Consider the following 25,727-nt stretch of genomic DNA (forward strand, 5'->3'; position numbering starts at 1 on the left):
CATGCTCCTGAACTATATCCAGCAGGCACTCAATACATGCTCATCCACTTCATGGACTACTTACTGAAGCAACCTGATGCAGATTTTTTCCGACTCAGTCCCTAACATGTTACTCCCATATTTCCACTGTCTTGGCCAGATGCAGGGCTGGTGGCATACCTAATTTTAAACGCCTCAAGTGTGGGAAACACTGCCTTCCCATACCACCATTCTTTTCGCCCACAGGGTAGGAACTTTTCTGGACCCCGGACTCCTCTGCCTTGGGTTTCTTCTTTGAACTTCCTCTCACATCTAGATTTGTACATTCTTACAAACCCTTCAAGGTTGGAAAGAAGCATTTGCTCTCTGCCCACACTCTGGAAAACCAGACCAAAAACAAACATCTCCAGTGTGCCTGGATGCTGTGGAATGCCAGAGAAGGGCAGCAGAGCCCAGAGTCTGCCCCGCCCAATCCCTACGGGGAGAGCGGGTTTGGAGGCAGCATTCTCTCGATGGCCACCGGGAATGCTGCACAGCCAAGTGCATCATCCACTCTCCCGCATCCTCTCCGGCTGCCCGGCAGCACTTGGCCCAGCTACCGCCCCCCTCCCAGCAGTTTCTTTTCTCTGCTCCCAGTTTCCTCCCACCTCTGCCCATCCCGCTGGCGGTTCTCCTTGCTCTTTAGAGCACCCAGAGCTCAGTTGTTGGCCCTCTGGCTCCTCTCCATCTCTATCCAGCCCTATGGAGAATCCTCCAGGTTCCCAGCTTTCAGGACCACCCATGAGCCCATGTCTCCCAGATCTATACCTGCAGGAGTCCCAGGCTGGCTGGCGCCTCCACATGGATGTCTCCTGAGCAGCTTGGACTTAACAGTCAAGCCAGAGCTCCTGAAGCCTGCCCTGCCCTGCCCATGCCTCCTACCCTTTCCAGAAACATACCCAGGTACGCAAGTTACAAATCCAGGAACACTCAAGGATTATTCTTCTCTTTCCCGCACACCTGACATCACCACGTGCTGTCAACTTTCTTCTAGAACACATCTTAAAGCCACCCAGGACTCACTACTACTCTGAGTTACCATTTGTTTCACCTAATATTTGAATGTCTGCAAATCCCACAGTAGCTACCCCCATGTAGCTCATACTGTATTTTTTTGGGTGGTGGTGGTGGTAGGGACAAAGAACAAAGAACTAATAACTTGAGGAACTCTACAGGTCAGGTGGTGACATGTGCCATGGTGAAAAACAGAGCATGGGTCAAGGGGGTGACGGGGAGTGTTGGCTGTGGTGGGGGTGTTATTTTATGCAAGGTGCGCAGGCAAGGCATCAGTGAGAAGGAAACATCGAGCAGGGCCCTGAAGAGAGAGACTATCTAGGGGAAGAGTGTACCAGGCAGAGGGCACGGAAAGGGCAAAGGCCCGGGGGTGTGTGACTGGAGTGTTCAAAGGACAGAAAAGAGGCCAGAGTGGGATGGACGGGGGGAGAGCGCTATTAGCCTTTTATGTGGTTGCCATAATTTTACTCTTGCTCCCCCGAATTCCTTATCTGCAGAAAGGAGACTGATCTTTGTGAAACATGAATTCAGATGATCTCACACTCCTGCTTAAAACTCTCCAATGCATGGGGCACCTGGCTGGCTCAGTCAGTGGAGCGTGTGGCTCTTGATCCTGGGGATCATGAGTTTGAACCCCACACTGGATGCAAAGATTACTTAAGTAAACTTAGAAGAAAAAAAAAAAAACCTCTCCATGGGATGCCTGAGTAGCTCAGTCTGTTAAGTATCCACCTCTTGATGTTGGCTCAGATCATGATCTCTCAGGGTCGTGAGATCGAGCCCGGCCTCGGTCTCCGTGCTCAGAGGGGAGTCTGCCTGGGATTCTCTCTCCCTCTCCCTCTGCCCCTCTACCTCCACCCCTTGCTGTCTCTCTCTCTCTCTCAAATAAATCTTAAAAACAAAACAAAACAAAACCTCTCTCCAATGGCTGATAACCCATCACACATAGAAGCAGATGCAAATTTATTTTGACTTCAAAGCCTCCCAAATTCTGGTCCTGCCTGCCTCCATGGCCTCCTTTCCTACCACTTTTCTACTTCCCATCATGCAGCAGCCACACTCGCCACACACCGGCCATCCCTCTTTTCCAGACACACCCAGCCTATCTCCACCTTAGGCTCCTTGCGATCTGGGGGTCAGGAAGGCTGCAGGGAGCCTATTTCCTTTCCCTCCTGGGTGCGGAGATTTCACTTCTTTCCTTGTGGGTGGGAGAGCCCTGCGCAGTGGACTGTGGGAAGAGGGGACATGTGTCTCCCCAGGCCTGGCCCATAAAACTCTCCTGCACACTCTCTTCCCTCCCCCCACCCACCTGCTGGCTGGACACAGAGTACTCAGCAGAGAACTCAGGTCCTGTGGGATGGCTGGCGCACAAGATGGAAGGAGCCTTCCATGGCAGGCCGCCTGCTCACTGACGAGGAGTATCTGTGCTGGGTTCAGAGTGAACCAGAGATAAACAGTCCTATGTCAAGCCACTGAGCTCTGGGACTGTGTATGTTACAGCAGTCAGTGCTATGGACCAGAACTAACCAGTGGTCCCTCTTATCATGCAGATCTCAGCTGGAATGTCACCTCCTTTCCTGACCACCCTGTCCACAGTTGCTGCCAAGTACTCTGTATCCCAACATACTATTTTAATTCCCAGCATGAACCCTTAGCTGATTGTTTTCTAGTTTATTCAGATTTGTTTCATGTCTGCCTTTTGCCCGGGGTCTACCAGAATTGGAACTTCATCCATCTGGTACACTGTTGTACCTGGTGCCTGGCCTGGAGCAGGAACAGAAGCTCAGAAGTGAAATGAGCTATAGTGCGTTGTCCCCACTGGTCCCTAATCCCCAGGGGTGGGACTCTGGTTAACATCGGCTTTGGTCTCTGCAGCACATCTAGAGCAGAGCCCTGCTCACGTGGGTTGTTACATCCAACGTTTAAATCCACAAATAAAGAATAGGGGAGGAGTTCCTTTTTCTCCTGGTCAGAGAAACTGAGCTGCTCTGGGATGATGGATTGCATAAGTCACAGGCAACCTTTCCCTTATTTACCTCTTAGGCTCTCTGTAGGTCAAACAGGACTCACACTCTCGGGTATTTATGTAATTCTTTACACAGGAGCACAGACTTGGGGTGGCCACTGCAGGGATGCACTGCCGTCCCACCCTCCGTGTCCCCCCACCCACCCTGGTTTGCGCCTCACCCATAATGAAGTACACGAACCTGCGGCCATCCTCTTACCAGGGTGCTCCTCAAGAGGAGAGGAGCTGCTAATCTAATTAAGTGAAATGGAGAACCCCCAACAGAGCCATGCTTCATGGGTGGGTGGGGTTGCTGAGAAGTCGAGGCTCTCTGCTGTTTCTGGTCTCCCACTTCCTGTCTTCTGTGGTGTCCAGGCAGTTGGTGCGCTGCAAAGACGCAGCTGAGCCCCTCGTCCACACTGCCCGCACCCATCCCGTAAGTCGGCCTTGGGAGACGTGTGCAGCTGCTGTCTTCAGCAGGGTGGCCTGCTGCTTAAGTGGACTTAGGGATAGCTCCCTACACCTGGCCTCCTGAGACTGAAGGAGAAGAGGAAGGAGGTCCTTCATGCACAGTAGCTGCCTGGGCCCTCACAAGAATCCAGGGAAGGAGATGTAATTAATCTCACTTTCACCCATAATGAAACTGAGGCATCTACAGACACCCACTTTCTTGTCCAACCCCAGCCACAGTGGCTGTCTTCCGGCCACTGTCTCATCTCACTAAATGTCCCTGCAAAGCACTTGAGCTGCAGTTCTTCTTTCCCTCTTGGCCTGGTATACCATGGCCTCTCAGGGAATTCGGTCCTATGGGGCAGCCACAATCTTTCTCACAGCTGCAGGGAGCTGGCTGGGCCGCCCTCTGAGCTGACACCTGGGTCCCCACCTGTCGATCTCAAGCCATTCCTGATGCGCTCCTGCCTCCAGAGTCTGGGCTTTCTGTTTTCAGATGGGGCACAGGACTGTCTCCCTACACCCCTGATGGAGCAATGATCAGTGGGTGCTCACTGGAAATCATGGGAGGTTGGCTGGGCAAGAGAAGAGGACTTTTGCCATCTGCATACCTAGTTGCCAAGGGGAATAGCACCTAAGCCAATGTCCCGTGAGCAAACACCTGTTTCACTTAACAGAAGCAGCTGTGTTCCCGAAGAGCTCTTTACAGATTGACTCGTTTAAAATTTACTGGGGAGTCCCTGGTGATGAATCATTTTACCAAATAGAGAACCCTTTGGTAAAGAGAATTATCACTGAGTCTTCTCCATTTTTTAAACTTCCAATTGCTGAGTGCTGACCTCAGAGAAAGAATCACCACCAAATTTTGATCAGAGAAGAATGGTGAAATCTCTTTAAGTCTTATCACAAAAATGAACTAAAATTTCAGCAAAAACTGTTAACATTCACAACACTATCTTCCCCCTCTCAGCAAGATGGTTGTAGCTCTTTCACATCCATTTATCTTGTCTGATCCTTAGGGGACTGGTAGCCAACAACCATTATCCGAGTTTGACAAATAAAAAAATGGAAACAGAGGGGTTAAGTACTTGCCCATGGCCACCCAGTGACACCATCAGAACAATGTAAGATTCCTTTCTCTTTCAACCTCTCCAGTCCTAAAACATTGGAAGAACATGCCCAGTCCTATGAAAGCATGATGTACAAAACTCCAAGGAGAAAATGAATGGTTAACAGGACACCTATCCATTCCTATTTGGGAGGGTTCCTGGGGGCCAAAGGCATCGTCTGACCCACGTGCGTCCCTGACAGACAGACTTACAGGGAGTTGGAGTGAGAGCCCCTCAACAGTGGCGTGGAACCTGTGGAACCGTTGTGTGGTAGCTTTGGTGAGGAAGGCAATGAAGAATCGGTCATCTCCTCGATGTCTGAATGAGAGGACGCAGACTTGGGGGACTTCTTCTTCCCGAAGGCTTGCTTGAAGGAGCTGCGTAACTGAACATACAAGACTGTCAGCCAGACAGGGGTGGCAACCAACACTCAGGCCTTGGCAAAACAGAGACATGCAGACAAAAGAGCAATTAATTCTCCCATGTTTCCCCCCCCACCACCACCAATGACAAAGGTTCCCAACAGCTCTCTTGAATCAGTGCAGTAAGGGAAGAAGAGTTATCTGGTGCTGACAGCTCAGAGGACTGGACCTGTGGGTGACATTCCATGCCTACTCCTGCTTCGAGGCTAGATGCCAACAGCAAGACAGAGCCTGGCTCAGCAGATGGATGGCGGGAGGATGAGGTTACACAGCAACAAAGCAGGATGCTCAGACATGGTGACGGATGCAGAGGAGATTAGTCATATCAATGGATGGGTTAGCTTGGTATCTGATATTAACGTTGGTCTTGCTTACCTCATTGACCTGCCAGGGAAAACGCAAGCAAAAATGGGGAAGGGGAAGGAAAAAAGACAATTTTTAACAGAGAAAGCCAGTGACAGGGAAAGCCTTGGACTTTTCAGACATAACATGGCCAATAGTAAACACCACACACAGAGGAGGTTGCCGGTAGGAACACGAATCTTCCAGAGCATTAGAGGCATCTTCCTTCACTATGAAAGGAAAGGAATAGCACTTCTGGAAGTCCCTACAATCTGAGTTCTTCCAGCTTCTTTGGCTGAAATGACTGCCCCCAACCTTCCTGTGATTCTCACCCTTTTGTCTCTTAAGGCCTTAACTTTGTTTTTTTTGGCATGTCTGTGTCTTCTTTTCTCAGAGAGAATAGCTTCACTGCTGAGCTAGTCCCAACACGGCTGTAGAGCCTTCGGAGAGATCTACTTAGGAGTTCCTGCTGTCCTTGTGTACACATAAGATGATAGAATAAGCAGGGACTTAGCCGTCTCACTTGTTACTCAAAAAAAGTAGGCATTTGTAAGAAATGTATTAACTATATTGGGAAAAAGGAACTGGCATATCACAAATTCCCCAAATCATGAGCTGGATCTGAAAACTCTAATGAGAACATAAAGAATTCAAGTGCAGGGTCTTCTCTGAAAGCCATGATAAGCACGTATATTTCTAGACCAAAAAAATTAAGTTTTGTCTTGAAAAAAGGTCTTTTAAAAAGTAATTTCTGTTTTACTAAAATCTTTCTTTCCTTCTGAAAACATCCTGGAGGTTTTCTTAGCCATTAAGAAATTCTGAAACAGGCCATTCTGAACTAGTTAATGGGATTTTTTTTTTTTTTTAACCCATCGGCATTACATCCATAAGGAATGGCATGTCCCAGTGTGGCTGATCGAGATCCCATTTCCTACTTTTCATCAAATTTCCAGGTACAGAAACAGAAGGATCTGGCACACAAACCATCAACCTAAAGCCTCTGGTAAAGGGCCAAGTGGAAGAGGAGATTACAAGGATTAGACAGAATTAAGTTTTGAGATCACCTGAAAAATGCCCATTATCCAACTTCCCCAATTCTACCGATAACCAAGACCCGTCCTAGTGCAAGTAAATAAGTTTTAGTTCTTGAATTGGAGAATGGATCAACACTGTTTTTCATAGAAAATAATTCTCTCTCATCACTTTGATAATCAAGTCAGACCATATTTTACCAAGAGTATATTAGAAACAGCAACATATGTTAATCCTATTTAAGGCATAGCGAATGAGTTGACTAAAAGCCATTAGTAACAAAGAAAAAACTTCATCAGAATGATGAGAGGGTCACACTGAACTGGCCTTATAGTCTTCTAGTGCAAGTCGTCAGTAACTGAAATTACTCAAACCTCAAGCGCTCTATTACTAGACCTCGCCACCCATCCAAGATAACACAAAATGAGGGAGAAGTGTATGGAATGAATGAGGACATTGAAGCTACTATGGAAACACGATGTTGTCAGCACTGAAGGATGGGGCCCTGTGAGCACTAGCCCACTCCAGATCAACCTGGAATATCCCTGCACTGAAGACAGGGAGCAGCAAATGTCAATCAGAGCTCCACAGCCTCGACACCACTAAAAAATGGGTGGGTACAAGGGTGCCTGGCTGGCTCGGTCAGTGCAGCATGCGACTCTTGATCTCAGGGTCGTGAGTTCAAGTCCCACACTGAGCATAGAACCTACTTAAAAAAAATTGGGTGGGTGGGTATAATATTCCCACGAGAATGGGAAAATACTGCTCAAGACACCACTGTACAGAAATTCAAGTGGCTCACTGGGATTATGGAAACATGGAGAAATAATGCATTGGAGACCAGCTCTACTAAACTTGCCATTTTGAAGTACAATGCACCAGTTTAAAACCTTTCACTAACTCCTAATATCTACATTATGAAACTTTTACTTACAGGACATGGTCAAAAATTGTTCAAAGAAAATTGGTTTCATGCTATCATATGGAATTGTGCGAAGAAACAGATAAGGATTATGGATAATGATGGGATAACTAGCAATACACACTCCAAAAAAATAAATAAATAAATAAGAAGAAACCACTGAAGAGTAATTTTGCTCTAGTACCTGGAACTTTGTGGCTAACGTTATGAGGAGGATGAAATGACACGTATATGAAATGAAAGATGAGTATGTCACAGAAAGTCTCATGAAACGGAAAAACTCCAAGATGGTGATACTTCCGTTAAGTCCTGGTGCTTGAGCAGCTGAGCACAACACTGAGTTTAGTGGAAACATATCCGTAAGCTTCTGTGGATCGACTCCCAAAGGTCTATGCTCTGGGGGGAGACACACTGGTCTGTTAGTACCCACAAGGTCTCTGGATGCCTACTCACCCAATTCTTTCTTTTCTTCTTCCTGGCGTCACTCTCCATGTTGCTGCCCACGCTGGAGTGGCTGGTAGTGCTGTTGATGCTGGAGACACTATCAGAGGAGTGCTGTCTGCGGATGCGGAGGTCTGTAGACTGCGAGGTACCGCTTCCTGGGGACCCAAGGCAGGAGATCAGCGGCTGCCACCTTCAGCCCACTCCTCTGTCCCAGGGAATGACTCTCATAGCTAAATCTGCACCCCTGAGGACCGCTAGGTATTTCCCATTCAACATCACCTTCTGCTCTCAGCTGCTGGTTTTAAGATCCTTGAGCAGGTACACGTTAGGCCCTCTTCAGTCAATTAAACCAGGGCCCAATTTTAGCCACTCCACCAAAAAGAAGTCAGGGGAGGCTTCGAGAGAGAATTCCCAACCCCCCCCCCCCCACCCCGCCAGCTCTCTTAAGCTTGAGACAGGCACCGATTAGGTCTCTGAACGGTGGCAGTCACCTGTGTTGTCTGGGCATCCCCCCTCGCCCCACTCTGTTCTGTATGCTCCTGCCTCACTAGCCTTCTCTTGGCCCCTTGGCAATGCCGAGCCCGTCTCATCTCAGGGCCTTAACGTGGGTGAGCCCCTCGTCGCTTACTCGGGCTGGCCAAATCTCGCTAATCCCTCCCATTTCAACTCTGTCATCGCGTTTCAGGAGGCCTGATATCTGAAATAACGGTGATGCCCAATAAAGGGTATGGCCAGTTTCCTGCGCAAGCACAGAACGAAACCCGCAGCCTACTCTTAAGAACACTGGCTGCAGAGTCAGAGAGACCTGGGTTCTAGCCCCACTTCTCTATCTTACTACCCTGCGACCTCTGGATGAGACTCTCACTCCCACAGCTCAGTGTTCTCATCAGTCCACTGTGGAGAGGACCAGCACTGCACTCATAAGGTGGTCGTGGAAGGAAAATGAGATCATGAATAATTTACAACACGGAGCAGAGTGCTTAGGACACAGTGAGAGTCCCGTAAATGCTGGCTGTCACTGTTGACTTCTACCATCACCAGGTGTATACACTGCAGTGGGAGGGCTCTCATCCTCACAGCCCCATTTGGCCCCCCCGGGTAAGATACACAAGCACGAAGCAATTTACTCAGAAATACTTCCCTGGACGAACATGAGATGCTCGTTTCAGGTTGGGCTGCATCCACATGTAAATATCAGAGCCTGATAAATCAGGGCACAGGTGAAATTAAGTGAAACACTTTTGATACTTTGCCAACAGATAGATTTCCTTCCGTTTTGGAGATACATCGGGGAAGAGGCTGAGCTGGAAGAGCTCTCTTCCTAGGGGCCTGGATTATGGACTGAAAGCGTCTGCCTCCCAGGACCCGTCCGACTGACACGGACACGCACCCCGGGGCAGGGAGGCTGCGCCCCATGTTGTCAGGGGAGGGTTCCTAAGGGCAGGCAGGTGGGGCTGGAGACTGCTCCTCTTTCTTTTACCTTTGCAGTTGAGCTCCGGTGTGTTAATGACCCCATTAATGGCAGCCTGGGCGGCTGCGTTCTGTTTCTTCAGCAGCTCGATGGTTTTTCTTAACTCATTCAGTTCTGAATCCTGAGGAACAGCAAGAAATACTGGTCATCCTACAATCACCCTGTACAGAGTTCAAATGAAGCGCAACTCGGTTTCAGCATGGCAGTGCAGGCAACGAAGGAGTTCCACAAAAGCTCTTTCCCATGCGTTAGGTTGGATCAATTTTCAGCGGGCACAGAAGCACACAAAAGCAGCAGAAATAGGGGTGCCTGGGTGGCTCGGTCGGTTAGGCGGCTGCCTTGGCTTGGGTCATGATCTCAGGGTCCTGGGATCGAGCCGCGTGTGGGGCTCCCTGCTCAGCAGGGAGTCTGCTTTTCTCTCTGCCCCTCCTTCCTGCTTGTTCTCTCCCTCTCTCTCAAATAAATAAAATCTTTTTTAAAAAAAAAAGAGGCAGCAGAAATAGGGCTGTGAGATGTGGAGGGTTCCTGCCACAACACCACCCCACCCCCATCCGGGCCGTATTTGCACTCAACAGGGTGCAACTCTTTACGATTCGACTCCAAGAGTTCAAATACACTAAAATCTATACCGTTCTCTGGAGCAAGAGGGAGTCTGATTTGGAGGTTTGCTGTTAATTCTAAGCAGGGAGGAGTGTTTTACCTTTTGCTCAGCTGTCATGGTCAAACTCTGGAGCCTGATTGTCATGTTTCCAAGACTCTGTTCAAAGGCGGCCACCAGGTGAGCCTGGAGGAGGAAAGACACAGCCTTAGTTAGATTACCTTGCAAGGCAAGAGGGCCCAATGGGTGCTGGGTCTTAAAGGCTGAAATCCTCACTGGGGCCACGTGGGTTAGCTTCCGTCTACTTCTTCAGCCCCTGGAGCCCCACTCCCCACCTCTCTTTGAGATCCAGTCACTCCAGCTTATCACGTCCTTAAAGATCCTGTGCTTCTTCCCGCCTTAGGTCCTTTATACCTGCCTTCCCCTCTGCCTGGAATGCTCTTCCCCCACTACCTTCCTGTCTGATTTTTATACATCCTTCTCAAGAGATCTCAGCTCGTATCTTCATGACACCCCCAGATGGGCTGGTTCCCTCGTGTGCACTCGCAAAAGCATGTGGACTGCTGGTCTATGTGCATTTTAGTGCCACAGAGACACAGGTACTCTTGCGACTGCTGCCTCACGTCTGTCTCCTCTGCTTCCCTGTGCTTTGTTCACCAAGTGCCAAGCTCACAGGAGAGGCTCATGTCGAGCATGTTTGTAGAAGGGATGAACAAAGTGGCTGGCATATTTTGCCTGTTCTAATCCTGGTTAATAAAAAGCCACTGAAAGGCCCATCTGCTACCTCCCTGGAGAAACCTTCCCCTGTTCCTCCAGGGAGTTAGGACTTTCCCCCAAGGCCCCTCTGTACTTTTATACACCTCTGTTAGAACACGACAGCAGACACACCACTATTTCATATAGTACTAAAACATCTTGAAAAATGCTGCCAATTATAATTAAAATATGCATCCCACTTTCAGAGATGTTAAAAATGTCGGGGAAAAACATGTATCTTAGAATTGAGAAATGGGATGGTTTTCTGTCTGCCCCTTTCTCTGCAACCCTCTTCAAGGACAAGATGCAACCTCATGTCCTAACATGAAGCCTTTTTCTTCCTCTGCAGAGCAGCAGGTGATGCACTGGTTGGTTGACTGAGGGTCCTGATAATATGGTTAAAATCAAGAATAAAGAATGGACAAGAGAGCTAATCCTATTGACTGCAGTTTCTCCATCTTAAAATGGGTGCAGTATCTACTTTCCTCCCAGGGTTATTGTGAGCATTAATTAGGTGAAACAATACAGGTGAATATAGGTCTATAAACATAGGAATGAACGGACACTGTGGGGAAAGGAAAGGAAGAGGTTTGGGCTTGAGAAAGTGACAAAAGATAGGATGAGAACACAGGTGGGGAGAGATCAAGAAAGGGTTCTAGGAGAGGGGTGGGCAGATACAGGATAAAGAGAAGAGCCAGCAGAGGAAATGGGAGTCTTGGGAGGAAGAAGTGAGATCTGATCGTGTGGTATGTAACATTCTAGAAGAAAAGACGACTGATGTACTCAGTGAAGAATCAAAGTAACGGAACAACCAGGGGGCAGGTGGGGCATTGTCCTGGGTTGTGAGGGGGGTCAGCGGACATTTGAACTTAAAGAGGAGAGATCGGAGAAGTGAGTCAGAGGCCTGTCACTAGACTCCATCATACCAGAACAGTTGAGGGTAAGACATCTCTAGCATAAACTATTGGGTCTTTCTTCCAACAGCTGTAGAAGTTAGCAGGGAGCAGGACCTCTTGTAATAGAAATGTTAAGTGGACTGCCCAGTTTCTTTCTGAATGCATTCTCTAGCCCTATTAAAAACTGAGAAAAATGCTGTTCCATTTTGAAATCAAGAGATATGCTTTACTTTAGTTTGCCTAGGAGAATATGGTAGAACCAAAGCCAATCAATTCAAGACAGTTTACATAGTGGATGAAGGAAAAAGGGCCAGGGCAAGGATGTTGAAAAGAATTACTGCTAACCTTGCATTTCAAAGGAACGCCAAGGTCAAGTTTAAATGACCGAATTTCCATTTATTTCAATTCTTTGATTGCCACCCAGGATTCTATTTGTAGGCACTCATACTTTCTATTTGCTTAAAAACAAAACCTGACCCCAAGAAGACTGCTATTAAGAAAGTGTTTTTACAACCTCAAGAAGAAGCCACGTTTGCGCTGAAGAACCAGAGGTTCGCATTTTGCTGTCGAGAGAAAGGACTGACTTTGGGTCACGAGCAACTGTGAAAACACGGGCTGAGAGGCTGTTCGGAGCCTGGTTCAGAGCCACACAGCAGACTTCTTACCAAGTGCCATTCTTACATTCCCAGGAAAACAAACACGAATGGTATAAAAACACCCAGAGAAGGTGGCTTTGAGTAGTTTGTCCTAGAAAAACAAACACAGCTTGGCCTGGGAGGAAGATGGCAGACAATAAAACACGTTAGCAAGGCCAGTGGTGTGTGGTAAGACTAAATATTTACTTTCAAACAATACTGGATTCAGTGGCTTTGGTGAGGAGCAAAACATACTTTTGGAATAATAATAATATAAGGGATCTCACTCAGACTCTTCTGGAACAGAGGATAAAGTTCCAAATGGCCCAAAGTAAGGTCCTTGGGGCAGCACCAGGTCACTGGAGGATTGAACCCCTGTTTTTTGATAAGTAAACTAATGACTATTTTTTGAGTAAAAGGGCACCAAAGGACAGACAGCAGTAATTCCTAACTAGGGGAGTAGCTCCAAATCACTTGGGATGGGGGTTGCAGTCAAATCTCACATTCGGATTATATCCAGATTGGCTCACTGGGTCTGGGGTTGGTCTTTGATTTGAATGGTACCCAGATGAAGACTATTCATAGAAGAATACCTCTGGGGATTTTTTTTTAAAAAAGTAAGGCCTAAGCTTCAAAATTCAGATCTCACATCAATTTCTGATGTTCTTTTGATAGCATTACTGATGGCAGAAGAAGCAAAGAGAATAAAGAAGGATAATGATATCACCCTAATATGGGAGGGTGAGAAAAAATTCAAAGACTCTCAGAAATGTGAGAGAACTCAGGAGAATGAACAACAGTGAGAGAAGTTATGAGTTATTGAGCTTGTAATTAAGGTCAAGTACTGCACGAGGCACTTCATGTGCAGACTTTAAAGAGAAATGATTTCCTTCAGTTGACTCAGGCTTCAGCCAGGAACAACCTGGGCAAAAACCCCAGGTAAATGATTCATTCAAGTATTGACTCAGCTTCCTGGTCCAGGGAAGACAACCTTTTGAAGTTGCTTTTCATTTTAACAGCATATTATGGGGTCGTGCAGGCTGCTTTTCCACAGGCTCACACACAAGTGTCTGGGGTCTCAGACTGGGCTGTGCGCTCCCGGCAGGATGCCTTGCCTCAGGGGCATCTCCTCACCTTCCAAAACCTCAGGCTCTGCCCTCCAAACATCAGCCCTCACCAGCTCACAGCTCTGCAGCGGGGCTACTTTGCAGACCAGAAGTTTCTGCCTCTACTCTGACCCCCTAATCTTATAACCACACCACGGTCAGGAAGCTTTGTGAAGAGCAAACCGAACCGCCTCACTGCTCTGCTTAAAACACACCAATGGGGCTCCCCTAACTTCAGTAGGAAGCCCAAACTCTCCACCTAAGAGCTGAGAGCATCTGTGATGTGTGGACATGCCCCTAGCTTTTCTTTGATGCCTCTTCCCCATATCCAAGCCATAGATTCTAATCACACACTGAGCTACTTAAGAGTTTCCAAATGCACTAAGATCTTCACCCTGGGCTTTTGCACAAACACACTTTGCACACTGGTTAGAATGCTGCCTTCCCATGCATCCTCCCCTACACAGCAACCCTCAGATGCCACCTCTTCCAGGAAGTCTTTCCTGATCTCCCCCCACACGCGAGACTGAGTGAGGTGCTCCTCACATATTCCCACAACCTTCTCCCTTTCTCTCTCTCTTAACAGTTATCATGTCATAGCGAAACAGTTTTGTCTCTCTGAGGTACCAGAGAAAGCACACTAGGATGACAGTGATCATGCTTGCTTTCCTGTTGAACCCATGGTGCCCGAGGCATAGTTGGCACTTAAACAGTTGTTGAATTCAATGCTGGTTGGCAGCACTTCCTGAACACGTAATTGTGTATATTATAATTATAGAATAGTCAGCTATTTCTTTGGAGCCTTAGATTTCTTTCTTTTTTCTCCCCCTCCCGCCCCCCAGCTGAAGATGAAAAGTTTCGGAAAGAGGAAGAAAAGGGAAACGAACATTTCTGAGCCCTTAACACATTCCAGTACCAACCACACGACAACCCGGAGAGCTGAGGCTTACCGTCCACCGCTGCACAGAGAAGTCAGTGCAGGCTCAGGGCTTAAAGACGCTGCCCGGAGTGCAGAGCCAGGAGGCACCAGAGTGGAGGCTCACACTCACGAGGCTAAAGCCTCCCACGGGACTGCTTTCACGGTCCGCAGGGGCAGGCGGCCTTGACGTCACGGCAGAAGGGAGCAGCGGCTGCCCCCCGCCCGTGGCTAGCACCCAGTATCTGTACTCACGTTTGCGGTCAGCTGCGTGGTCAAAGCTGAAACCTTTTCCTGGGAGGCATCCAGCTCCCGCCGCAGTTTGCGAATCTAAAGGCGGCAAGGGACAGAGTTGCTTAAGGAGCCCATTCCCAGGTTGAGCGGGGCGAGGTAATATATAATAGCGAAGGAGGAAATCCAACCAGCAAACTGTTCCTTACCTCTGACTGGCACTTTTCTTCTGGCTGTAAGGAAATCATAAGGGAAATTAGACCAGTTGAGGAACAAAGAATGGGGCAATGTAGCCTGTGGGGAACACCAGACTGGGATGCTTACAGCAGTCCAGAAGAGTTACGAGTTTCTTTCCTGGTGTATTTTTCTGGATAAACTGGTTCAGTTAATTTGACCAATCAGAAAGACCAAATACGAACAGCATATGATTATAAGAAATCAAGAAGAATGAGAACACCACTCCGACTATTTTGGCTGTGAGGAGCCCCCCTGCTCCCATGCGGAGATGAAAAGTGGTCAGGTGCTCAGGAGGAGGCGTGACGAGAGGGGCTGAGCCAAGGTCGGGATGTCCAAATATAGCAAATAAAAATACAGGTTTAAGTCCATCCCATGCTACACTGGGGACAACTCATACTAAACAATTATCAGTCATCCATCTGAATTTGTAACGTGACTGGGCATTCTATATGAGGTGTGGTGATCCTAGCAGGAGGACCGCTCATGGGCTAAGCGCCCGTTTTACCCCTCCCTCTGTTCTCTCTGAGGCGCTGCCCCAGGAGCAGCTGCAGGGCAGGAAGGACTCTCGAGTGAGGGAGGCTGAGAGCCCCCATCAGCCAGCCTGCTGACTCCCCGGGTTGTGAGGATCTTCCCGCTGCCCCACCTCACGGCTCCCAGTTACCTGGGACTCCGGGAGGTATGGGTGCAGCCTGCGGGCCCTCTCACTGGGAGAGTCCTCCCTACTGGGCCCTGTGTATGCGCGGACACAGCTACCTGCCAGCCAGGGACTACAAGGCTACCCCTCTCCTCCCCGAGGGGGAACCCGCAGCAGGGGGAACCTTTCTTTTGTTCTCTTTGGGTTCTCATAAAAGATGACACCCCCACATTCTGGGGCAATGTTGCAAGCGTTCCTACCTTCCGTCTACTCCCCCGCCCTCCATTTGCACTTCCCCGCGGGTGGGGCAGTGACCTGGAAGCCAGGTAGGCAAGTGAAAATCAGTAAAGACTCTTTTTTGTCCTTGGGTCCTAGATGTGTGTCCTAATCCAATGCTACCAGTGACAAATCCGTTACTTTAAAAAATCAGCATCTGATGCTGGGGGTCTACTTCTCCATTAGCTCAGAATGCAGAGCGGTATGATTCATTACACCCCGCAGACCCTACACCCATCAGCTGTGGCAGGTGGGGGGCTGGTTCCTGTCTGATCTCCCTTCGCCCCCTGCTCCCACCCCACTGCCCTGACTCCTGATCCTGCCCAGGAGGGCCCTCCCCCCAGCTGGCTTCTAACAATAGCAACTGGTTTTTAGGAATACTGGGGCCGAACCATTTAATCCTTGCAAGAGCCCTACAGAGTAGGTTTGTATTCCTTCTGAGGCACAGAAGAGGTCAGACCTTCCCTAACGTCACACAGCTGAACAATCTCCTCATCTAAGAAATGTCTTCAGGAGAACACTGGGAGATGTCCTCAGGGCTTACTCTTCCCTCTCTGGGAATATTCATCCATCCCTCTTTGTCCATCTGTGTTCATCTATTCGTGCCTACTACCACCACCTATCAAACATTTATGGATATCCTACTATGTGTCATGCACTGTGTTAAGGACCCGGGGTACAGCTGTGAGCATGACCGCCAAGTTCCTCACCTCAGGTAGTAAGTGGCATTTATTGAAAGCTTACCACGTGCCAGAGACTGTTCTAAGCCCTTTCTGTTCATTATTCATTTAATTCTCATAACAACCCCGAGTAGGTACGAATACTATCACTTACATTTTGCAAATGAGGTAACTGAGGCACAGTGAGGTTGAATAATTTGTCCATGGTCACAGCTGTTACGAGGCAGAGCTGGGACGGGACCCAAGGTAGTCCGGCTCTACAGTCTATCACCTTAACGAGCACATTCTCCTACTCTTTTACTACAGCTACATTCTCATGGTGAGGCCTTCCCGAAATCAGGCCCCTGACTTCTGAGTCTGACCCAAAGGAGAAAGTTAATGGTGAGAACGTCATGGTGATCCAAAGTTTGGGAGGCTAGCGGAGGTCTGTCAGCAGGCTCAACCATCCATACAGGATGAGCCCTGCCTCTAAACACTTGTGTCCACGGGCCTAACACCCCTTCCCCATACCTCTGCCACTGTCTGTCATTCTCCCCGCCTGTGTCTAGGGTTGGGCCCCTGGTCAAGACAGCAGCCTGGGAAATCATGTGTTTTGTATCTTACCCCCAGTTGCTGCTCTTCTGTACATCTGGGAACTCTAAGTGAGGCCGGGAGCCTCCCTCCCTTCAGCAGTTCCCCCAGAACTCAATGGCCGCCCCCTACCGTCCAGGAAAGCCAGTCCAATGCCAGATGTGGCCCCTTAGATTTTCTCTACTCCAAGGGTTGGCAATGAGCAGGCAGTTGTTTACCAACTACCAACGTGTGACCTTTTCTTTCCTTTGTAATTAAAATTAAAGGCAATTTTTAGCCAGAATGAGCATTCTTGAATATCCAAGAATTAGGTATCAGGGAAAAAAACCCTATTATTATCCAATAAGGGCCTTTAAGACACTGAGCCATTAAACAGGCTCTTTGGCCTGGGTTGGTGGCAGCTTAGGAAACCCCAACAATCTCTTTTTAGACAACAAATAAGAACTTGTTCACCTTAACATTTACAAAGGTGCATGAGTTTCAGAATGCTATCATTGCCGAGAGATGAATAATAGATAAGGGACCCCACGCCCATGCTGGGAGGTAGCAGTGTAGCCAGATACAGTTTGGAATCAGCAGATTGCGCTAGCATGAAAACATTCAAATGTTGGACTATTTTTTTCTTATAAAAGCCTACAAAAGTAACCTATATGCTCAGAGAAGGCACAGGTAAAGGAGAACATTCGACTCGGTGAATGTCAGAGGTTGTAGGCACCCCAGAGACCCCCCCAGCCCCCGAGAACAAGGACAAAACTGACAGCTACCCGGAATAATGAGGCATTTGTACAAAGTCACACAGTGAGAAAAAACAAAGATGAGGCCCTGGGTCTCTGGCTATCTAGTTAAACATGGAATTGGAGAATTATTCCTAGGTCTCTGGTAATGTGTGAATTTCTATCAACTCAGAAAGAACCATTTGAAATTTCCTGTCCACACACCCAGGGCGCCTGGGTGGCTCAGTCGGTTGGGCGACTGCCTTTGGCTCAGGTCATGATCCTGGAGTCCCTGGATCGAGTCCCGCATCGGGCTCCCTGCTCGGCAGGGAGTCTGCTTCTCCCTCTGACCCTCCCCCCTCTCATGTGCTCTCTGTCTCTCTCATTCTCTCTGTCTCAAATAAATAAATAAAATCTTTAAAAAAAAAAAAAAAGAAAGAAATTTCCTGTCCACACACCCAGAACAGGAGCTACGGAAAGGCACCTGACTACAAGGCCTTGCAGTGGTCTGCACGAAGGCAGTATGGCCAGGAAACGCCAGGGACGGCTTCCACCATCTGAATTCTCACAGCGGGAGAAGCTCAAGCTCTTTCCCTCTGAGGCTGGCTGATGCACGCCAGCCCCTGTTTTTCACTCTTCTGAGAAGAATCTACCCTCTCTGTGTTGGCAGGAAACTCTGGGAACTCCACTGGGAAAACAAGGGGCTCGGGCACAGCGATGTCTGCCCTAGATGCTCTGCACCAACCCTATGAAGGTAGAGTCTCATAACCCTAGGTGTCCTTGAGCGCCTCTGGCTTCCTCCTTCAGAAGCAGGCTCCTCTCTCCACCTACATCTCACCCTTGGGGCTTAGCCCAGAGCCCGCACAGACTGCGGGCCACTAAATCCTGTTCAAGAAGTCAATCTGGGTTTGAAAGTACCATCTTGGCATCCATGTCACAGATTTCCCCTCTTGAAGAAAGGACTTAATGTATGGACTAACTGACAGAAAGTCATCTCTCTATGCGTTCTCAGTAGACAAAGGCTTCAATAATCTCTAAGAAATGAAAAAGTGAGGGTTCTGTGATGACATTTCAGACAAGGTGACTGGCTGAGGAACGAGGTGTTCTGGATGGGGAGGGGCAAGGTGGGTAGGAGCAGACGAGATCATTTCAAGGTCCTTCAAGTCAGACCATGTCAGCAATCCCTGAAGTCTGTTTGCTCGTTACAGGCCTGAGAAAGAACAGTCAGGCCCTGGTCTCTTTCACTTGATTCTGGGATGGCCTTTAGCTTCTAAGGGGCCATATAGTTTGTCCTGCTACATATATATATAGCCCAGGAACCTGGCATTACCAAAAAGTGAATTATTAAAGCATCTGTCCTCCATGGAATTAAGGGCTAAAGAATTTCCAATTCTCAATTAAGAAAATGATTTTTTTCCAATAGGAATTCCCAAAGTAAAGTTTTTAAGATAAACAGTTACACATATAGTTATAAAAAGGCAAGCGCCCCTGAATAAATCCAGAACCATATTTGTTATACGTGGCTTTTGTTCCATAGATGACTCATTGATGAGAGCCCACCCTAATGAGAGCCAACGTCTGCTCTGTGCTGTGTCTACACCATATTCAGTGCTTCACATGCATTTTCTTATTGCATTCAAGCCTATTTTTTGAACATCTACTATGTGCTAGGCTTTGTCGTAGGTGCTTGGAATAAAAACAGAAAAAGTCCTTGTCCTCAAGGACTTTATATTGTAGTGAAATGTCATCTTCCTAACACTGAATCCTCACTACAACTCCACAAGGTAGGGGCTGCTATTCTTTCTACTTGACAGATAAAGAAACTGAGGCAGACAGAAGTTGTTCAAGGCCTTTCTTTTCTAAGGCTACCAGCAGGTGGCCAAGGCTTCTCACACATTCTAACTAGTTACCACCCAAAGCACAATGCCACTTTAACAAAGGAGTCAGTTCCTGATTTACTGGTTGATACATTATAATCAAAAGCTCTTTGTGAAATTTCAAATCTTGTTCCCTAATTAATCGAGCCCCTTACAATGGACATACTTTCTCTAGGAGAAGCAATTTTATTTTATATTTTATTCTTGACACACTTGATAAAGGAGCCCCAGTTCTCATGGTCATAGCCACAGAGCATTGATTTATACTCACTGTAGAATAAATCGATGACGTGCTGGAAACCAAGGAGAGCGAGGATCCGTGAACTATTAAAAAAAAAAAAAAAGGTGAATTGCACAGCTGGCTACTATGAAGACAAAAAGGGAGAGAGAAGGAGAAACTCAGCACTATGGGATACTACCAGGTAACTTAATCTCACCTTGACCCACCTTTTCCTGGTTTGGCGATAGGTCAGAGTCAAATAAGGAATAATTTGCTAAGGGAGTCTCTTTTCCTTTACCTCTTTTTTTCCCCTACAACCTCTACGTACTTTTTTCCCCTATGAAAATAATACATGATTACTAAATAAAAATTTTCAAGGACAGGAAAGTGTTAGGAAAACATATTCACTGCCACAGCCCACATGACTCATAATTCTATTACCCACTGGCAGCCTGTGACATGTTCCATCCCAGCACATTTTACTCCTTTCTTTTATTCTCCTGTATTCCTCTAGAGTTGCGACTGCGTTGCATGTATGTTTTATACCCCGCTAGCATCTGTCACGTGTGTTGCAAAGATGAGCCCATTATTGTGAACAAGGAGGCTGGCTGTTGGCCACAGTCAACTTATTCTAGATGAACATGTCATGGAACACTTGTTTAGAAAACATTACCTACTGAAATAGAGATTCTTATTTTGATTTCTACCATGTGTACAAAATGACAAGCAAGTGGTGTCCTCTTTTCTGTTTCTGACTGGTTCTTTTAACTTAGAACCATCTTCATACCCTCTTTGTACCCCTTCCTGCCCCCAGCCAGTAGAGATATTTTATTAGTTTTCTGTAATTTTAAATCGTGGTCTTTTCTAGGACTAAGTATTCTGACTTCTCTTTCTGGGAACCAAATTCTTTAATGACATTTTCCTAGTAATCTCTTGACAACTTTTTGAAAGACAAAAATATGCCTGTGGAGACATCAGAGGCGCTTAATTGGGCACAGCTTTCCTGACCACAAGTCGAACACTCTACCCCCCACACTAGCTATTATCCCCTGTGGTCTGAGAGTGGGAGGCTTGGGAATAACTTTCCACGTGCACTAAACGGCTTACACTTACCACCCAAGAAGTGAACTCAACTTGAATGAGCTTTGGGCAGAAGCTACCTGCCCACGAGATATCTGACGAACAGCTCAGCCCACCACCCAGGTGCCTCCACACTGTCTTCCCATAAACCTCCTGACCTGCTCTTCCTTTATGTGCTCCTATCCCATTCTGAATCCTGCACTCCTCTCTCGAGCATGCCCTGCCTAGCACTTGGCCTCCTCAGAGTCTCTCCCTGTACTGTTCCCTTTGTTTAGGATGCTTCTCGTTTTTGCCTGTCCAAATCACCGGGATCAGCTCAAACAACGCCTCTCCATGGAGCCTTTCCTCGGTTCCCTTCCTGCCTGCACTGGATGCACTTCCTCCCTCTCTGAACCCACCCAGTTCTTGACTTGCCTGTCTGGCCCTCTTCTCTCCTGGAAGGTGCCTGCTCTTCTGAGGCTATTGCTACACCATCACTCACAACCATCTTCCTTAGCAATGCCAGGGTTCTAGATCTTTTCCTCCATTCTTCTGCCATCCATGACCTCTCTGGCCCATGTCCCGTAAGAAATCAGTTTATGGCGTAATGGCCAATAATGGCTTTCCATGTTAATACGCAGACACATTAGCAGACGCCTCTCATGCCCCAACCGAGTGGCCTAATGTTCTAAAGGGGTAAGTTACTTTAGCCCCATGACACGGCCAGTAGGGGCAGATTATACTGGAAGCCAACTGGGGGAAGAGATGTGGCTAACATGCAGCTACCCTCCAGCTACACCTTTCCATCACATCACCTGCTCAGCCGGCACAGGGCTGCCACATGGAACTAGGCTGCTGGAAAGCGGAAGTTTGTCTCTTCTACCTCTCCAGCTCATACGCACAAACTTACGGACACTGCCCTCAGCAATATCCCGGTGCAGACCCGGGGACGCAGGCGAAGAGCGCATCTGGCAGGCTTCGGTGGAGGTAGTTCTTTTTCTCTGTAATTAACCCCTCTCACTTGGTGAATAGCAACAGCAAGGCTGTGGTCCAAAGAAAGATTCCTTGATTTTCAGCGTCAACTCCAAACTGAATGTGGCTTGCCTGAACCATTGCAGTGGGCCTTGCTCCAAGTGAGCTGAACCAAATCAGAACGTGGGTTTTGTGGCTTGCATACTTCTGGACAGCAAAAGGCACACAAGCCTTACAAAGCCAGAACGGCAAAGCACACCATGCGTTTTCCGCCCTATACGTATACCTCTAAAATTGTGAAGCTATGAGGAATCACAGAGACTTGTCTAGGCCATCTCTGCACCTGAGGAATCTGAAATCCAGAGAGGTTAAATGGTCTGCTTAAGGTCACACAACGTTCAGGAACAGGATCTGCTGACCAGAAGTATGGAGACTGTTTTGCCCTTGAGAGACCCGATTTAGGGGTTTCTGGGTTGTTTTTGTTGTTGTTGTTGTTGTTTTTGTTGTTTTGTTGAAGCCTTTTGGTATGTTTTAAAATGGTTTACCCAGCCCCTCGTCCAATCTACACAGACACAAAGCTGGAACCAAATGAGCAAAAAATTGCATGTTTGAGAAAAACATGTTTTCACCCCTCAGGTACAGCTGATTATACATACATGCTCTAGACAGAATGAAACAACTGGGCATCTTCCAGCCAATAAAGCAACCCAAGGCCTCTGATGGCACACTTGGCATCTCACATATACCTTCAGCTTCATACTCATCAACGCACTTTCTCATGTATACTATTGTTGGAAGTGATCCTCATCACTTCAGAAAATTTATAAGTAATATTCCCAGACAGGGCAGGGGTTTGTACCACTAATACACAAGAGAGTAAATTAAGACCAGAGAGGCTAAGTGAAGCGGCCGGGCACACACAGCTGGTTAGGAGCAGAGAATGTGCATCTGGGCACTGTATCCTAGTTCTTCTCCACTGCTGGTACTATCAGAGGTACTAGAAGTAAAGGACCTCCCTCTGAACCAGCAAAGGAAGCAGAACTGAAAACAGAGAACACACTGATGAAGGATCTGAGTCCGCCTCACACAGGTAAGAAAGCCCAGCTGTGACCAACAAGGCAGAACCAAATGTCAAGGTAGGACTGAAGAGGAAAACAGAGGGCTGACAGTCAAGAGGTTAGGACTGAGTCCTGGCTGCACGAAGTCCCCAAGGCACTTCTTTGGTCTCAGTTTTGCCATAAACAAAACAGGGATGTAACGGCCCTTGGGGAGAAGGAGAAAACAAAACATGACAATTGTTAACAATGGCTACCATTGACTGACTACTTACCATAACCTCTTTCAAAGTCATTTTGCATTAGATGCTTTCCGGGGATTTATCTCACCTAATCTTCACTTCAATCCTCTGAAGCAGGCACAATTATTTTCTACCTTTTAGTGAACAGGAAATAGGCTGAGCAGGGTCAGGTCCCTTTCCCCAAGTCTCTTTGCTAGCAATAGACATGCCAGGATTTCAATCACAAGTATAACTCAGGGGCTAGAAACCCAAGTGAGTTGCAAATTTATTTATTAATAAGCTGCTCTGTTCCTATGGATTCCATATGAACTGCTTAAAATTGCACTAGCAATTAGGGATGATTGGTAAAGTCCCTGGGCAAAGACATCCATTTTCAAAATGCCTCAAGCATCTCCCTAAATGTATGCTATTAAAGTTGACTCTAAGATTGCATAATGTATCTGATGGAAATTAATTTACCAGAAATAACTTTGAAAGGTTGCATCTGGGCCATGCCTGTACCTAATCTACATATTTATGACTCCCACTTCCTTCAAAATGGAAAGTGCTAATTAAATCCCACAAAAACCTCACCCGAGTACTTGTGCTAATTCTTCTTAAATTTCTATCCTGCTTTCTGGCATACGGCATACCTAACTGACTCTTATAAGGAGGTTCTGTTTTGTCCAAACATGAGATGTGAAATTTTCCCCATTTCTATAACCCTGGGAGTTAGAAATTCAAAAGAGGGGGGCAGGGAAGCCTTCACCCAATGGAATTAAAAACACCTAATTGCACGAGCTCTATTTTGTTTTTGTGATGTAATAGCCCTGGAAGGAATAAAAGCAATTTGATGCAACATTCCCAAAAGATGAAAATGTTATGTGTTCACAGTATATCGACAGCAGTCCCTACCCTCTACCCCCCAAATTTGATTTTTACCTCTGCCCTTTAGTTCCACGTCACCATGAATCATTAGGGTTTACAGAAGTCTAGACACTGCTTGTGGGCAAGCACTTTTAATCAACATCACTTTGACATCCCAGATATTCCACAGTGGGGTGCTGCCTGACAGCTTGGTTCCAGATGGAATAAATAAAAGCTCTCTGATGATGATACTGTAATGGTGCCGGATCTTTATGAGGCGAAGTGTGCTTGTTTGGACAAGTTTCAGTCCTGAACACGGTTCACTCAGGTACACACATGACAGAGAAGATGAATATGGCCCAGGACACACTCCATATGTGAGTCGTCACCAGGCGGGCTGGGGAATGCTCTGTGGCCATGCTTGGCTAGCTCACGGACTAGAAAAAAGTTCAAGACCAACTGCCTACACCTTCACCTTTGGGTCAATGTATCCACCACTATGACCGCCCGGGGTGGTTACAGCACGCGTTTCTAGCTCTTAAATCCAGAAGAACACTCTTGGTAACTCTGGCTCCATCCCTCCTTAATCCTGTGTCCCAGCAGGTTCCATATGTGGATTTGCAGACTTGCTCACTGTAGCTCACTGGGTGAAAGTGACACATAAATCAGGGTGAAGGGAGTGACGTCGCTAGGAAGATGGACCAGGGGGCAAGTGCCCTGTAACTAACCCCTTTACCCTTTTTATAAGCAAGTACACTGGGCAAAAGCAGAAGCCTTTATTCTGTTTCTTTCCCTCTCAGCTTGTGTAGGGATTTCTTAAACAAGACAAGTTTGGGGGCACCTGGGTGGCTCAGTCAGTTAAGCGTCTGCCTTCGGCTCAGGTCATGATCCTCGAGTCCCGGAATTGAGCCCCGCATCGGGCTCCTTGCTCAGCAGGGAGCCTGCCGCTCCCCCTGCTTGTGCTCACTTTCTCTCTTGCTCTCGCTCTCTCTCAAATAAATAACTAAAATCTTCAAAAAAAATAAAATAAAACAAGACAAATTTGTTCTCTCCTCCCAGGAGGCAGCTGGGCTTCTATTTCCCCACTCTCACAGGCGCTGGGAGCAGAGGGAAGCACCCAGGACTCCCTCCCACATTCTCCCCCATTCTCGTCTGTCACTGGCAACAAGGCACAACTAGGGCTAAGGCCATAGCCCGGGCTCCAATTGCTCTGAGAGTCCCCATCCCCTGGCTGGGGAGTCCCAGCTGCCAGGACATCACTGTTGATGCTGAGTCTACAGGCTAGGACATGTAATGACATTACCTGGTGAACATTTATATCTGTGCCTGAATTCTCGTAATTCCAGGAGCTGGGTACTATTACCATTCTCATTTTGTCAGTAAAAAAAAAAAACCAGAGACGGGGCGCCTGGGTGGCTCAGTCATTATGCGTCTGCCTTCGGCTCAGGTCATGATCCCAGGGTCCTGGGATCGAGCCCCGCATCGGGCTCCTTGCTCCGCGGGAAGCCTGCTTCTCCCTCTCCCACTCCCCTTGCTTGTGTTCCCTCTCTCACTGTGTCTCTCTCTGCCAAAAAATGAATAAAATCTTTAAAAAAAAAAAAAAACCAGAGGCACAGGGAGGTGAAGTAACTCGTCTAAGATCATATACCGAAGAAGGGGGGAACTGGAATTCAAACCCTGGTAGTGTTACTCCATATGCTTAACCACTAGTCAATGAGTACTGACTCCAACGTCCTAGCGTTCCCAACTTCGGGAAGCAGTTTCGGGGGTGGGGCTGTCCCTCCACAGCGTTTTGACCGCTTGCTTCCCTAGCTCCCACCCTGAGTGAAGGAACAAAGGGAAAGAGAGATGAACCAAATTAGGAAGAGGGCTGGCAACGATGCCCACAGCTACTTTCTCCCAATATTCTGATTAAAATGAGCAAAACAGAAAAATCCAACCCCAAATATTCACAATTAGTGAGCAAAGAAGGAAAAGGG

General features: G+C 47.5%; 1 protein-coding gene across 6 annotated transcripts in view; it reads right to left on the reverse strand.

The window, feature by feature from the left end:
• NAV2 (neuron navigator 2) overlaps nucleotides 1-25,727 on the reverse strand; it is a 708,473-nt gene that overhangs the window by 30,110 nt on the left and 652,636 nt on the right. For all 6 annotated transcript variants that reach the window (XR_014138638.1, XM_081798468.1, XM_081798466.1 and 3 more), the window contains 7 exons: nucleotides 19,626-19,678; nucleotides 14,577-14,600; nucleotides 14,392-14,466; nucleotides 9,930-10,013; nucleotides 9,239-9,350; nucleotides 7,768-7,913; nucleotides 4,809-4,981 (listed from right to left, as the gene is read on the reverse strand). Coding sequence is in view for 5 of the 6 variants with exons in the window: in XM_081798468.1 (XP_081654594.1) it covers nucleotides 4,809-4,981; nucleotides 7,768-7,913; nucleotides 9,239-9,350; nucleotides 9,930-10,013; nucleotides 14,392-14,466; nucleotides 14,577-14,600; nucleotides 19,626-19,678 (667 nt within the window). In the remaining variant the exon portion in view is untranslated. The remainder of the gene's footprint in view (nucleotides 1-4,808; nucleotides 4,982-7,767; nucleotides 7,914-9,238; nucleotides 9,351-9,929; nucleotides 10,014-14,391; nucleotides 14,467-14,576; nucleotides 14,601-19,625; nucleotides 19,679-25,727) is intronic.

The sequence above is a fragment of the Leptonychotes weddellii genome, chromosome 11 (genome assembly GCF_054177405.1).
Source record: "Leptonychotes weddellii isolate Sample4059 chromosome 11, ASM5417740v2, whole genome shotgun sequence".
Lineage (NCBI taxonomy): Eukaryota > Metazoa > Chordata > Mammalia > Carnivora > Phocidae > Leptonychotes > Leptonychotes weddellii.